This window comes from Myotis davidii, unplaced genomic scaffold (assembly GCF_000327345.1).
Source record: "Myotis davidii unplaced genomic scaffold, ASM32734v1 scaffold49, whole genome shotgun sequence".
Taxonomy (NCBI): domain Eukaryota; kingdom Metazoa; phylum Chordata; class Mammalia; order Chiroptera; family Vespertilionidae; genus Myotis; species Myotis davidii.
Genome location: NW_006300375.1, coordinates 5,699,643 through 5,713,376, shown reverse-complemented (window position 1 = coordinate 5,713,376; position 13,734 = coordinate 5,699,643). Strand labels below are relative to the sequence as shown.

At 40.0% G+C, this 13,734-nt stretch overlaps 1 protein-coding gene across 1 annotated transcript in view; it reads left to right on the top strand.

Moving 5' to 3' along the window:
* Window positions 1-13,734, top strand: part of CNTNAP2 (contactin associated protein-like 2) — a 1,235,176-nt gene that overhangs the window by 866,153 nt on the left and 355,289 nt on the right. The window contains exon 13 of the mRNA XM_015572712.1: window positions 8,704-8,860. Within this exon, the coding sequence (XP_015428198.1) occupies window positions 8,704-8,860 (157 nt within the window). The remainder of the gene's footprint in view (window positions 1-8,703; window positions 8,861-13,734) is intronic.

Genomic DNA, 13,734 nt, shown 5'->3' with positions numbered 1-13,734 from the left:
CATTCTTTGAGTCCAGTATTAACTTAATACCAAAATATAGTGATACTCCCTAGCTGGTTGTCCAGTGGTTAGAGCATTGGCACTCAGACTGAAGGGTTGCAGGTTTGATTCCAGTCAAGGGCACATACCTGGTTGCAGGTTCGATGCCTGGCCCCAGTACACACAACCAATCGATGTGTCTCTCTCACATCAATGTTTCTATCTCTCCCCTCCCCTTCCACTCTTTCTAAATATCAATGGGAAAAGTGAGGATTAACAACAACAAAAATAAAATTTACCAAAACATAGTGCTAGAACAAAGTGGGGAAGTGTCAGGCCAATGCCATTCATGAACATAGTAGTAAAATACTAAACAAAAGAGCACGGTTAATCCAGCAACTTGTATAAATAATGATTTTTCACCACAAAGTGTCTTTCTTTTATAAGTACTGTCTTTTTAAAGGCAATTCACGTTAACAGCTAAAAGGGGGAAAACATTATCATTTAATTAAGAAGACAAAACATTGAATAAAAAATATCAATTCATTTTTTAAAAATCGCAGATTATAAATGGAAAAGAACTCAAAAAAAGATGCAATGTTTTTACAAAGTGACAGTAACATCACACTTAATGGTTAAACATTAAAAGCATTTTCCTTAAAGTCAGTAAACACATAAAAAAGACTCATCACCATAAAGTTTAATATTGAACAGTAGGCAGTAACCATCTCATTAATACAGGAAAGGATATATAAAAGCATCCCGTTACGAAAAGAAGAAACAAACTCATTGTCATAAATAAGCTGCAAAAATTAAGATGTCAATGGATTAATTATTTGAACTAATAACAGAGTTTAACAAGTTTTCTGGATACAATATCAACAAAAAAAATTCGATTGTATCTTTACACATACTAGCACAAAGTGTTGCAGTGTGTACTGTTTGAAAACATACCATTTCTGAATAAATCGAACAAATACACAAATGGCCTTTATCAAGAAAATTACAGTTTATTCAGAAATGTTTGAAAACATCTAACGGCACAGATTTATCATGACAATAAGTAGGATAAGTGTATATTGTAAGCATGTAAAATTTTTACCAATTTATTGATTCAGAAAAATTCAGTTCAAAGTCTGAGCTGGATTCTTTTTCTTTTTAATTGAGGTGAGATTTATTAACATAACATTAAGTGAAAAATTTTGTGGTATTTAGTGTATTCACAGTGTTGTGCAGCCACTATACTTATGTAGTTTCAAACATTTTCATCATCTCAAAAGGAAACCACACAGGCATTAAACAGTAGCTCCTCATTCCTCTCTCCCCCCAGCCACTGGCAATCACCAGTCTTTGTTCTGTTTCTATGGATTTGCCTCATCTGAACACAAAGTTGAGGGGGGAAAAGTCAAATTGGATTCCTACGTTATATCAATAACAAAAATTAATTCCAGGTAATTTAAAGAACTAAATGGGAATGGCAAAGCTTTAAAATAATTTGTAAAAATGTAGATGAAAGTATGTTGCGGGGAGGAGAGTGGGAGAGGGCAATGGGGGAAAAAAGGACATATGTAATACTTTCAACAATAAAGATTTATTTTTTAAAAAAAGTATTTTTATTATTTTACGACAATAAACCAACAAGAAAATGTTAAATTCAACTAAAAAATGAAATTAAGAACATTTATTTTTTTAAAACCACCATAAAAAATGAAATTGGCCTTATTATAATTATAAAAGAATCATTTTCATCAGCATTTTCTACAACTTGATAAAACACAAAAATAATCCAATAAGAAAATGGGAAAAAATGAAAAAATATTTTTTAAATAAGGAAATATAAATAAGCAATAAACATTTGGCAAACTTATAAGTAATCAGGGAAGTATAACTAAAACCAAAGAGAAACTGTTTGTCGTTTACCAGTTGTCCAAAGTTAACAGCATGATACTAAGGGTTTTGACCATTAAAAGTTTTACCTACTGCTGATAGGATTCTACATTCACACACATGCTTTGGGAAAATAATTTGAAAATGCACCAACCATATGAGCTAATAGTTCCACTTAGGGATATGGTCAAAACTCTCACATTTTCACAGGGCATGTTGAAATAGCAAAAAAAACTAGACACAGTCCAGTGTTTATTAATATTAGATGCAGTAAAGTCTGATATACTCCAAGAGCAACATATATAACAATGAGAATGGATAAACTAAGTGCAAGCCTACTTATTATTATTTGTTATATTTCATATAAACATTTGTGTGCAATATTTTAATGTTTAAAAAAATAAAATTTGACTCCTCATTACTTAAAAACTAGAGTGCAAATGCTATGCAACCAGAAATCCTGCTTCTCTACACTGCCTCCACCAGCTTGATTACCCCGTGGTTCCTAAAGTAAGTCAGGTGTTTCCTGACTTCATCTTGGCCAAGCCATTCAGGAGATTCTGAGGTGCTCATATCCTCCATCTGATTTTCTAGAATCTAGATCCTCCTCTTCCAGGCCACCTCGGTCCTTGGTAATCGCCTCCTTTTCCAAAATCCTAAGGCCCACTGCCTGAACCACTCCTGTGACACCCGATGTATATTACTTCCATCTTACTATATGTATGTCCTGTCAAATATCAAGGCTTAAAGCTCTCATAATTATAAATTACTGAACATAAATGCTTCTCCACTAACTCAGAGCCCAAAAGAGCAGGTTTCATTTTTATTTCCCAAATTGTTTCTCGGGCACTAAGAAGGTGCTTGTTGATTGTATAGTATGCTATTTCAGTTACAAATTAACATTTTGCTACTAATTTGAAAAGTTATAACCATCTTTTAGATATAAAACAAGCCAAGGTACATCCGTTATCAACCAAAAGAAGTCAACACATGGGATATTGAGACAGTATAAATGGTAAGGTGGGGGAAGGCATGTTTTAGCAAGTACATACGGTTTTTAATAAAGAATAAAAATAAAGGGAGCAGCCAGTACTCACACCAATCATTGTCCCTGAGATCCAGTTAATTCCTTCTTCATTTATTCTGTAAAGAGGAAAAGAAATATTTAAAATAATTGGCTAGGGCTTTTCCAGTGGGGAAAAAAAAGACTACAAAAGTGCATTAGTACATTATACAAGCAGTATGTGGTTTCATCCAATCACTTTGCTATTATTAACCACATTTGCTCCTGGGGCCTTGATACAAAGGAATTAACCAGAGTTATTGAGAGGGCCATGGATGCCATTGACCTGGCTAGAAACTGAAGGCAAGTTAACTTAGAGTAGTAAGTTGGTCTATTTTGTTCTCTTTAACACTGTTCAGAATTATGAACTCCCATCTCATCTGTCACATCAATCCCATTCACATTAATAAAATCTAATTCATTTGAATAGGATTCATAGTGATTTGATTCAACTCAATCAAATTGCACTGGGTGGAATCAGTCCTTGATTGAAATCTATTAAATTCAATTCAATAAAATAAATTTAAATATTATGCAGTGAAATTAATTTTTAATTACTATTTCAGTTCAGGTCCATTTTGATCATGAACTTCAGTTCTCCATTTCTAAATTTGGGCCCTATTCAAATTGAAATATAGTAAAATCCAGTCTAATTCCGAAAGATGCAACATGAGGCTAATGAACTACATTCATTTCCATTCAGCCCTAATCAAATTAGTTTAGTGACATTCAATCACAGTGAGATAAAATGTTCACCCTTTACAACCACATTGAATGTTTACATTATAACTTCAAATGGTGATTTCCCAACTTTACATCACTGTCTGTAATATGAACTCCACAAAGCTTCTTGGATTTCATTCTCTTTGGTCTTTGCATTAACATAGAACAACATAGAATTAGATGGTTGGGAAACAAGAGAGACTATTGTTACCCAGTTGAAAAAGATGGTTTCACAAAATTTATAGGATGTTTGAGATATAGTCTTTGGTATCTGTGAGAATGTCTACATATATGATTTTTAATTTTATTTTTAAAGTTCTTGATGTAAATAGTAAAATGAATTTACAAAAAAAGTGTTAGAATGACAATTATTCTGGAAAAAAAATTAAAATTTTTATCTTTATTTGTTGAGAGTATTACAGATGTCCTCTCCTTTTTTCTCTCCAGTGCTTTCCTCCACCCGGATCCCTCCCCACCCCAGGTCTTCACTACCCTATTGCCTGTGTCCATGCGTAATGCATATATGCATAGAAGTTCTTTGGTTCATTTCTTCCTGCACCCTGCTCCTTCCTTCCTCTCTGTCAGTCTGTTACATGTTTCCATGCTTCTGGTTCTATTTTGTTCATCAGTTTATATTGTTCATTCGATTCCTTGTTTGTTTATTTTTATTTGTAGACTAATTATTGATAGATATGTATTTATTGACATTTTTGTTCATATTTTTTATTTACTTATTTTTAAATTATTTTTATTGATTTTTTACAGAAAGGAAGGGAGAGGGATAGAGAGTTAGAAACATTGATGAGAGAGAAACATCAACCAGCTGCTCCTGCACACCCCCCACTGGGGATGTGCATGCAACCAAGGCACATGCCCTGACTGGAATCGAACCTGGGCCCCTTCAGGCCGGAGGCTGACACTCTATCCACTGAGCCAAACCAGTCAGGGCCATATTTTTTATTTTTATTCTTCTTAAAGAAGAACCTTCAACACTTCTCTCTGTCTTTAACCTTTGGCATTTTAATTGTGATGTGTCTTAGCGTGGGCCTCTTTGGGTTTATCTTGTTTAGGACTCTGTGTTTCCTGGACTTGTAAGTCTCTTTCTTTCACCAGGTAGGAGAAGTTTTCTGACATTATTTTTTTCAAATAGGTTTTTAATTTCTTGCTCCCTCTCTTACACCTGAAATGGTCTCAGAGGCTCCCTACACTATTTTTATATTTTTGGATTCTTTTTTCTTTTCGCTCTTCTGATTGGGTGTTTCTTGCTTCCTCATACTCCAAAGTACTGATTTGATCCTCTACTCCATTCTTTTTTCTTTTCGAATTATTCTTCATTTCAGTTAGTGTATCCTTCATTTCTGACTGGTCATTTTTCATGTCTTTGATGCTCTCACTAAGTTCCTTGAAATTCTCACTAAGTTCCTTGACATTCTCACTAAGTTCCTTAAGCATCCTTATAACCATTGTTTTGAACTCTGTATCTAGCAGTTTGCTTGCTTCCATTTCATTTAGTGCTTTTTCTGGATATTTCTTCTGAACTTTCATTTGTGACATGTTTCTTTGTCTCCACATTTTGGCTACTTCCCTGTGGTTGTTTCTATGTATTAACAAGCTGATATGTCTCCTGGACTTGGTAGAGTGGCATTGTGTAGTAGGTGTCTTGTAGGGCCCAATGGCTCAGCCTCCCCAGTCACCATAGCTGGGTACTCTAGGTGTGCCTCTGTGTGGGCTGTGTGCACTGCTCTGTTGTAGTTGAACCTTTATTGCTGTTGGCATAACTGGGAGAAATTGACCCCAGGCCAATTGGTTGTGAGGATCACCTGTGACTACAGTGGAAGAGCTGTTATGCAGAAGATACCCCTATGGGGCAGGATTTGTTTCAGTGGGACTTTGGTGCTCACCAAGTTCACCCTTGAATGTGTCACTCATGGATGTGTAGAGTTGTAATCTGTCATAGTCTGAAGATGTCCACTGGGTGCACTGGCTCTGGGGCCTCCTGGGAGGTGCGAAGTCAGCCTGGGGCCATCTGGCACAAGCTACAGAGAAATCTGCAGATGGATGCTATTTGTGTTGGGCTTAGCAGTGCCCAGGTGAGGCCAAGCTGTAAATCTTAGTAAACTGCTACTAGTGCCAGACCCGGGGCCACTTATTGAGAGGTATGGAGCATGCTGAGTCCAGCTGCTAGTTGTTTGAAAGATTTTAGGAAAGTCTGAAGCCTGAGGCAGGACAGGCCATTCATATGGAAAAGCCACTGCAAACAGCTTGTGTCTGCTACAAATTGGGTGTGGGATCTCAGAGAATCACCAGGGCAGGGCAAACAGTGTGGGTCAGGTTGATGAAGACTCAGATATGGCACCTGCCAGTCAGCTCTGTGGGGATGGGAGGCGAGGGGAGGTCTCAGCAGAGGAACAGTGACCTCTGCCACCATTTTTATGTGGGAGAAAGATTACCCCACCCATTTTTGCCCTGATGCCAGACAATTTAGTTACTCTCTAGATGTCCCTGGATCCTTTCCAGTTGCTGCCCCAGCGCTGGAACTCAGAGGGAGTGAGTCCAAATAAGTCCATGTGTGGGCCCTTTAAGAGAAACTGCCTGGGTCTTTGGCTATCTCCTTGTCAATCAGCCACAATCCCTACTGGTTTTTACAACAATTAAAGGTGTCTTTACTTAATAAGCATATTATTACCATTCATACCTTGGAGTATTATAATCAGATCCAAGTGGTTAACTGAAATTGACTGATAAAGAGGAGAAAAAAATTGGTGGTGCCATGGTAAAAATGGAAGGGAGGTGGAAATGGGAGACTTTTCAGAATGCAGACATTTCTTTAGAAAGAGGATCCTTCCTTGTGAGGAGCTCCAAACCAGAAGCTGTCAGGACACAGGAGCTCTGGAAGGCTGTAAGGAAGCTGCCAGCAGGGGGCAGTAAGGAGAACATTGAAAGGCAGATTTCTGCTGCTTTTGTACTTGTTCTAATTCCTCTGTTAAAAAGCCCCCCTGCAGATAGTTAATGGAATTTGTAGTAACCAGGTAGTAATAGGTATAATAAAACTAGATTTTATTAAGTTAAAATTATGCTTTTAATTTTTCATTTTGGAAACTATAAACCCTCATAGTATTATTTTTAATATCCTCTAGAAGTGGATTGAATAGAACTAATTAAATGTCCAAGTGACCATACTGGGTCTCATCGAAGAGTGTATCAAGATAATATTTATTTAAGAAAACTACTAAGTTACTTTGTGTAGCCCAGGAGGTCCAAAGAACACATTTTGCAAATCACAGGTATGTACCACATTTCCAACAAGAGGTCCCTCACATTTGCCCTCGTGTTTCTGGAACAACTTGTTATCGGAGAAAATAACAGAGATCTATTGGTTTCTTCGGTCTTGGGAAATAAGTAGCCTCTTTGCTTTTTCCCTTTCTCAATTTAATCATCCAAACCATAATAAACCCTTCACCACCATAAAGCCTAATCTTGAGTACAAGCAGTATAGTGGTTATATTTAATTCAATCTATGCTTGGCTCTTTTAATACAATATGTCTTTGATAAGTCAATCTCTAGTTAACTTAGAGTATGGTTCATCATTATCTAATCTTGTCCCAGTATTTACCCTACTTAATATAGTTAACAGACATCGTCATATTCTGAAGGTAGAGAAGTTCTTGAGCTCTTTGCACTAAGTAAATTACTTCTTTTATAACTACTTCCTATTCTTGTCTTTAAAAAAACTTTTCATTTTTATAGCCTTGAACTGCTTTCCCCCAAAGCCAATTAACAGGTAAATAATGATTCGTAAAGCAAAAAGTACAACTTCATTAGCATAGCGCTGGAATAAGGCAATTCTCTGGTCACAGCAAATTGAATCCATCTCTTCTTGCTGAACACAAAATATACACCAAATTAATAATTTATTTTGATGATAGTGACTTAATTTATCCATATTATCCAGTGCTAATAACAAAGCATACATTTGCTCTTTCCCGGGATTACATTTGTCTGATTGGCATTCTTCTGCTCACAGCAGATGTGCAAACAGCTCGGGAATAGCTTTTGCGCTTAACTTCTTTTCCCAGGAAGGAAAACAAAATAGCATTGATTTTTGCCTCGTCCTAACTGGGACCATTAGGTATATAAGACTAAAAGTATTTTGATTTAATAAAGAGGTGGGGAGGTAGGGGAAGAAATGGGAAATGGGGCTACTCTTACCTGGTCACTACAGTACGTCACCTCCTTAAAGTTAATAAAGAAAATGTCATTGCATATCATCCCTTTGGATCCTGCCCTGGTGTCTAGTAAGACCCCCTCCCTATAGGGAACTGAGGGTCTTCCATGTGAGATAAGCTCAGAGCCTGGATCCCATGCAGAGCTTAGGCTCCTGCTGGAACACCCCTGGTCCAAGCAACTTGATAAGGAGACTGCCTCTCCTGGGCTTCTATTCCCAGAAAGTGCTGGTGGGAATCAGCTGGCTCCCCTCTCCATTTCCCCTGTGGCACGTTTCTCAGCCTCATGCTGAAGGAGAGGCTGCTAATTATCTTGCTTCCTCTACTGATTTTTATGAAGAATACTGAGCCAGCTCCTTTGGTTCAATACAATTTGTCATCACTCTCTGTAATGAAACACTAACACGGTTGGATTGTTTTAGTCACTGGGATAAATAATCCAAGATGGAGCTGATGTTCTGAGATGTGTCCTCTCTGTGCTTATTTGAGGTGCAGACAGAGCAAGGGAGTTTCTTACCAGACCAGCCCTTAACTCCACTTCTCCAGGTGTCTGGTTTGTTTCCTCTCCCCACCAGGCATGTCAGTGTCCCCTAGTTTCCAAAACGAAGGACAGTAGCCATATCTTGTTGGGAAAACTTGAGCTTGCAGTTCCCTCTGCTGTTTTTAATTAAATATTTCTATTATGGGAATGCATTTACTTTTAAGAGGGGTAAGTGATGTTCAACCTATCAGAGAGCTACACTGCTCCTGGGGAAGGAGGGGGAAGTGAGATCAGATCATGACCCATTCCTATTCCTATCTCAATGTGCCTCTCCACTTTCTTGCAGATGGAAGTCCTTACACCTGGTGGGTTGGCAAAGCCAATGAGAAGCACTACTACTGGGGAGGCTCTGGGCCTGGGATTCAGAAATGCGCCTGTGGCATCGAGCGCAACTGCACAGACCCCAAATACTACTGTAACTGCGACGCGGACTACAAGCAGTGGTGAGTGTGGGCGCGGCGCGCAAGCTCACCCTGCCCTGTGCTTCTCAGTCACACTAATTAGAGAGAAAGAAAGTTTGAAAGGTGCTGGAATAATAAGGTAATAGGTTAAGAAAGTTTGGAACTCATCCAGTTGACAAATGTCAAGAGGGTTTTGAAAAACATAAAAGCAGAGAGATGTCAGCACTACAAGGGTGTGCATTTAGAAATAGACGTTCACATAACTGAAGTGGCCATACATTATCCAGAGAGGAAAATAATGAGCTGTGTAGCGGGGGGTGAACGTTACACAAGGTGCTTTGGAACAATGAAGCCCACATGCAGCAGGTGAGAGCATCCACTGTAGATGGTCGCCCACAGTTTGTGCATCCACCTCCTGCAATGTTTGCTTTCAGTAACTGGACAAGAAAAAAAAGAGGGGGTGTGGGAGGGAAGGGGAAATTGTTCTTTGCTCTTGTCTTCAGCAGTAGTGCTGGCTGCTCGACTTTTCTTTCATGCCTTGAACTGTGTGTAACTCTAATAGAAATCAGTTTGAGAAAGATCTAGTTTGGGTCTCTTTCATCCCTCTGTTGGCTTTTGTCCGGCTTCACAGTGAATGGCGAGGTTTGTGTCAGTTTTAAAGATAAAATAAGCTGTCATTCCGTGTGAAAAAGGCCGCGCAAGTTCAGGTGGAAGAACACAAACCTAAGCAAGGTTCCTGCCAGAGGCATACAGCCAGCAGGCACCTGCTTCTCACAGCTTCAGAGACAGGGAGAGGCCCTCTCTGTTCCTTTCCTGCCTCTGGTGGGCAGCACCGAGCACAGCCTTGCGTTTTCTCACGTGACAGAATGCCCTCGCCTCTGTTTTACACTATTTAGAAAGCAATTTACAAGTTTATTCAAACAGTTAACTGAAAACTAATTCTGATTATGAAGTTAATAGATTGTTTGGTAGGATGTCAACCTATCTTTCAAAAGCGACATTTTTTATTTTCTAGTAAATGAATTACTGAGGGTATATATTGCAGTGGCTTAGAATTTCTGTGTATGTATTTAAATAGCTATCACTATTCTTTAATTGTGGTGCATTGTAAAGAGAAAATCATGATATTCAATTTGTAATTGTGCTTAAAAGATGTATGTGCACATACTCATCTATACAAAGACTGGAAGTCGGGAAAGTGGAATCAGAAGGACACTTGAATGAAGTTAACTTTTTCATTCATATTGTCAGTCATTCATTCTGTCAATCATTAACTCAACAAATATCGATTGATATCTTCTGTGCTAGGGATTCATCTAGGGATGAGATAAAATCGTGAATGACAATAACGAGAACTGTACAGCAGCTCTGGAATGTGATGTGGAGAAGAAAGGAGAACCACAGTAGGGCTAAGCATGTAGGAGGCATACCATTAGAGCTTCGATTCTTCTTAGGGTGATAAGAGTTTGTATTTATCTTCAGTGAGTCCTATGGAGGAGGCTTGATGGGAGAGACAGGAGGGGAGAAGGAGGGTGTCGTAATAGTCCTTGAAAGGCATCAGAAGCAAGACCATGGAGAAGAAGAAATATATATGAGATATTTTGGAAATAGTATCTGCAGGACTTGATAGTTATGATGATTCAAGAAGAGAGACAGGAGACTGGATAGGCTCCTCATCAGGCACCTAGGAATGGAGTGGAAGCAAGGTCGCATATCAGACCAAGGAACAAAGCTTGGAGGAGGTGGATGATGAGAGCAGCTTTGAAAATATTAAATTGGAGGCACCAGTATCACGTCATGTCTAAACTCACAGGGACACCATTAGTGGGATTACCGATAAGAAGTGTAGATTTTAGAGAAATGTATTTGCATCTGAAAACATTTTCAAGAACACACCTGAATTGAGATCACAGGTGAGAAGCAGCCTCATGCACAGACACACACCCCTCCAGCAGGATTTGATTGGATCATAACTTTTCAGTTCCTCAGGGACTTGGACACTGCCAATGTCTTGTTTCCTTCTGGCTGAGTCACAGCTAACACATCCCCACCTCTTTGCTTTTATAAAATGTGTCTGATCTTACCAAATAATAGACAAACATGGTAATTCACCTTACCTTCTCTACACCTTCCATTGGCTAATCAGCACGATATGCAAATTAACCGCCAACAAAGAGGGTGGTTAATTTGCATACTAGGTTCCAAGCAGTAGAGTGAAGTCTGACGGCCCCGGGCCGGAGCAGCGAGGCCTCACACCCTGGAGCTAGGCAGAGCAGTGAGGCCACATGGCCCCAGGGTTGACGGAGCAGCGAGGCCACACGGCCCCAGATCAGTGGAGCAGCAAGGCCACATGTCCCTGGCACCAGTGAAGCAATGAGGCCTCACGGCCCCGAGATCGGTGGAGCAGTGAGTCATCATGGCCCCGGTGCCAGGTGGAGCAGTGAGGCTTCACGGCCCCGGGGTCGGCGGAGCAGCAAGGACTCACAGCCCTGGGGCCCGTGGAGCAGCGAGGCCACATGGCCCCGGCGCCAGGTGGAGCAGCGAGGCCTCAGGGCCCCGGGGCCTGCCAAGCAGTGAAGCCTGACGGCTCTGGGGTGGCTCCAACCGGACCTAGCTAGAGCGAAGGCCTGGGTCCCCGGTGCAGGAGGAAAACCGGTGCCAGCAGCCAAGGGAAGGCAAGGCCTATTGCACGAATCTCTTCATGCAACAGGCCTCTAGGGTTTCATAATATAGGCATTCTATTGTGAGCTAACTGAAAATGTAATGAATATGTTTCTAATAAATAGCTAATAAAATGATCTTCCCTGTCTGGCACAAGAAAGAAAGCTTTCAGTGATGCCTTATCAGTCTTTGAATTCACCAGCACCTGGCAAAGGGTCCACTCTGTGGATGCTTTCATTATGTTGCAATGAATAATTGGTTCTAGAGGTGTGTTGCAACACTGTCAGGAGCAGTGGAGAAAGAGCAAGACTTGGAGCTGAAAGACTTGATATCCACGTCAGATTTTTTATTGGGGGGGGGGGAGGCTTTTAACCATTCTGAAACTAAGATTTGTTGTCTGTGTAATAAAAATAAATCTTGGCTTGTCAGATTTTTGTGAGAATTACATAGAATATAGAATATGAAAACATTCTGTAAATTGTGCAGTATGAGATGCATAGCTGTTTGCAATTCTTAATTATGTAATTCTTATTGTGATTCTTAATGATTCCAAATTAATCTTAAGGAATGAAAACAGACTGTGAAAAGTAGGTCTCTTCCTTTTCTCCACCTGCTATGCAGCAGGTCTCGGGTCAAATTATACCGTGGTAGCATTGGAGAATAGGGTTTATTGGAGAACCTTACAAATCAGGGATCATCAAGGGAAGAGAAGGTACAGGACCCCAGTGCCATCAACCCTCAGAGGGAGATGCTGGTGCCAGGCTATTATGCTGAATACATCAAGGATGTATGTTCCAAGGAACCCTTTGCTTCTCCCACTTCCCATAGTTCAAGGAGAGTAGCTTTGTCAGTGGGGGAAATCTCTCTTAGGGCACCAGGCAGCTGGCATAGGGGTCAGCTATCTCCAGCATTGTCTAGGAATCCAGGAACAGGGAGGGAGCCAGGCCTCTTTAGAAAGTCAACTTTAGGTGTAACCTCCTAGACTAGAAGTGGGGTGCACTTCCCAGTTGGTCCATTGTCCAGGAACCCAGAGTGTGTGCCCCCATAATCACCACTATTCAAGTCTTTTTGTCTTACCACTGAGAAGGAAAGGAAAATCTAGTACAGAAAACCAGGGGAAATCCACATATGTGAAAACATATTTGTTGTTTTCTATGTATATAAAAGCCTAAGTGACTGAACAACCAAATGACTGAACAACCGGTCTCTATGACGCGCACTGACCACCAGGGGGCAGACGCTCAATGAAGGAGCTGCCCCTTGGTGGTCAGTGCGCTACCACAGCCAACCCCCTGCAGCCCCTCCCCCTGCCAGCCAACCTCCCTTGGCCCCGAAAGGCCCTGATCAATCGCCGGTGAGGCCAAGGGCCCCACCGTGCACAAATTCGTGCACCAGGCCTCTAGTGTAAACATAAAAATAAAGGTTCTCTGGAATCTCATGCTTTTAGACACTGCGTCAGCTGAGAAAGTTACCTCTTCCAATAATCTTACCTTAATCACACTGAATCATGTGATTCAAATGGACTGAGACCAAAATGGGTACAAACTTCCCCCATGTCATTCCCCATGTATGTGGCCTAAGGAAGGTCATTGAACTTCTGTAAGTTTTCATATCAACAAAATACAGACAGATAGTACTTCCCAATTCATGTAAAGATTTGGAAAAAATGCTGTCATAAGCGAATGTTTAAAATTACAGTAGGAAAAAAAATAAATAAATAAAATTACAGTAGGGTATCTATAATAATAAAAGCATAATATGCTAATTAGACTGGATGTCCTTCTGGACCTCCCTTCAGATGACCTTCTGGATGAAGCCGGGGCTGTGAGGGAAGCCCAGGTCCTGGGTGCCTGCTGGCAGCCAGAGGGAAGCCTGGGTCCCGGGTGCTGGTGGCCAGAGGGAAGGAAGGCCTACTCTTGCATGAATTTCATGCATCGGGCCTCTAGTATTATTTTTATTACTTAATGTTGAATGGAACTCTAGCTAAAATCATTAAAATTTTCTTAAATTACAGATGCATCAATTGGGCCCCAGGAAAATTGAAATTACTTTCCAAAAATTATTACTTTATTTTATTTATTTATTTATTTATTTATTTATTTATTTATTTATTTATCATTATTAAGGTATTACATGTGTCTTTTTTTAAAAATTAAATCTTTATTCAGATTATTACATTTGTTCCTCTTTTTTCCCCCCATAACTCCCCTCCACCCAGTTCCCACCCCACCCTTTGCCCTCACTCCCCAACCACT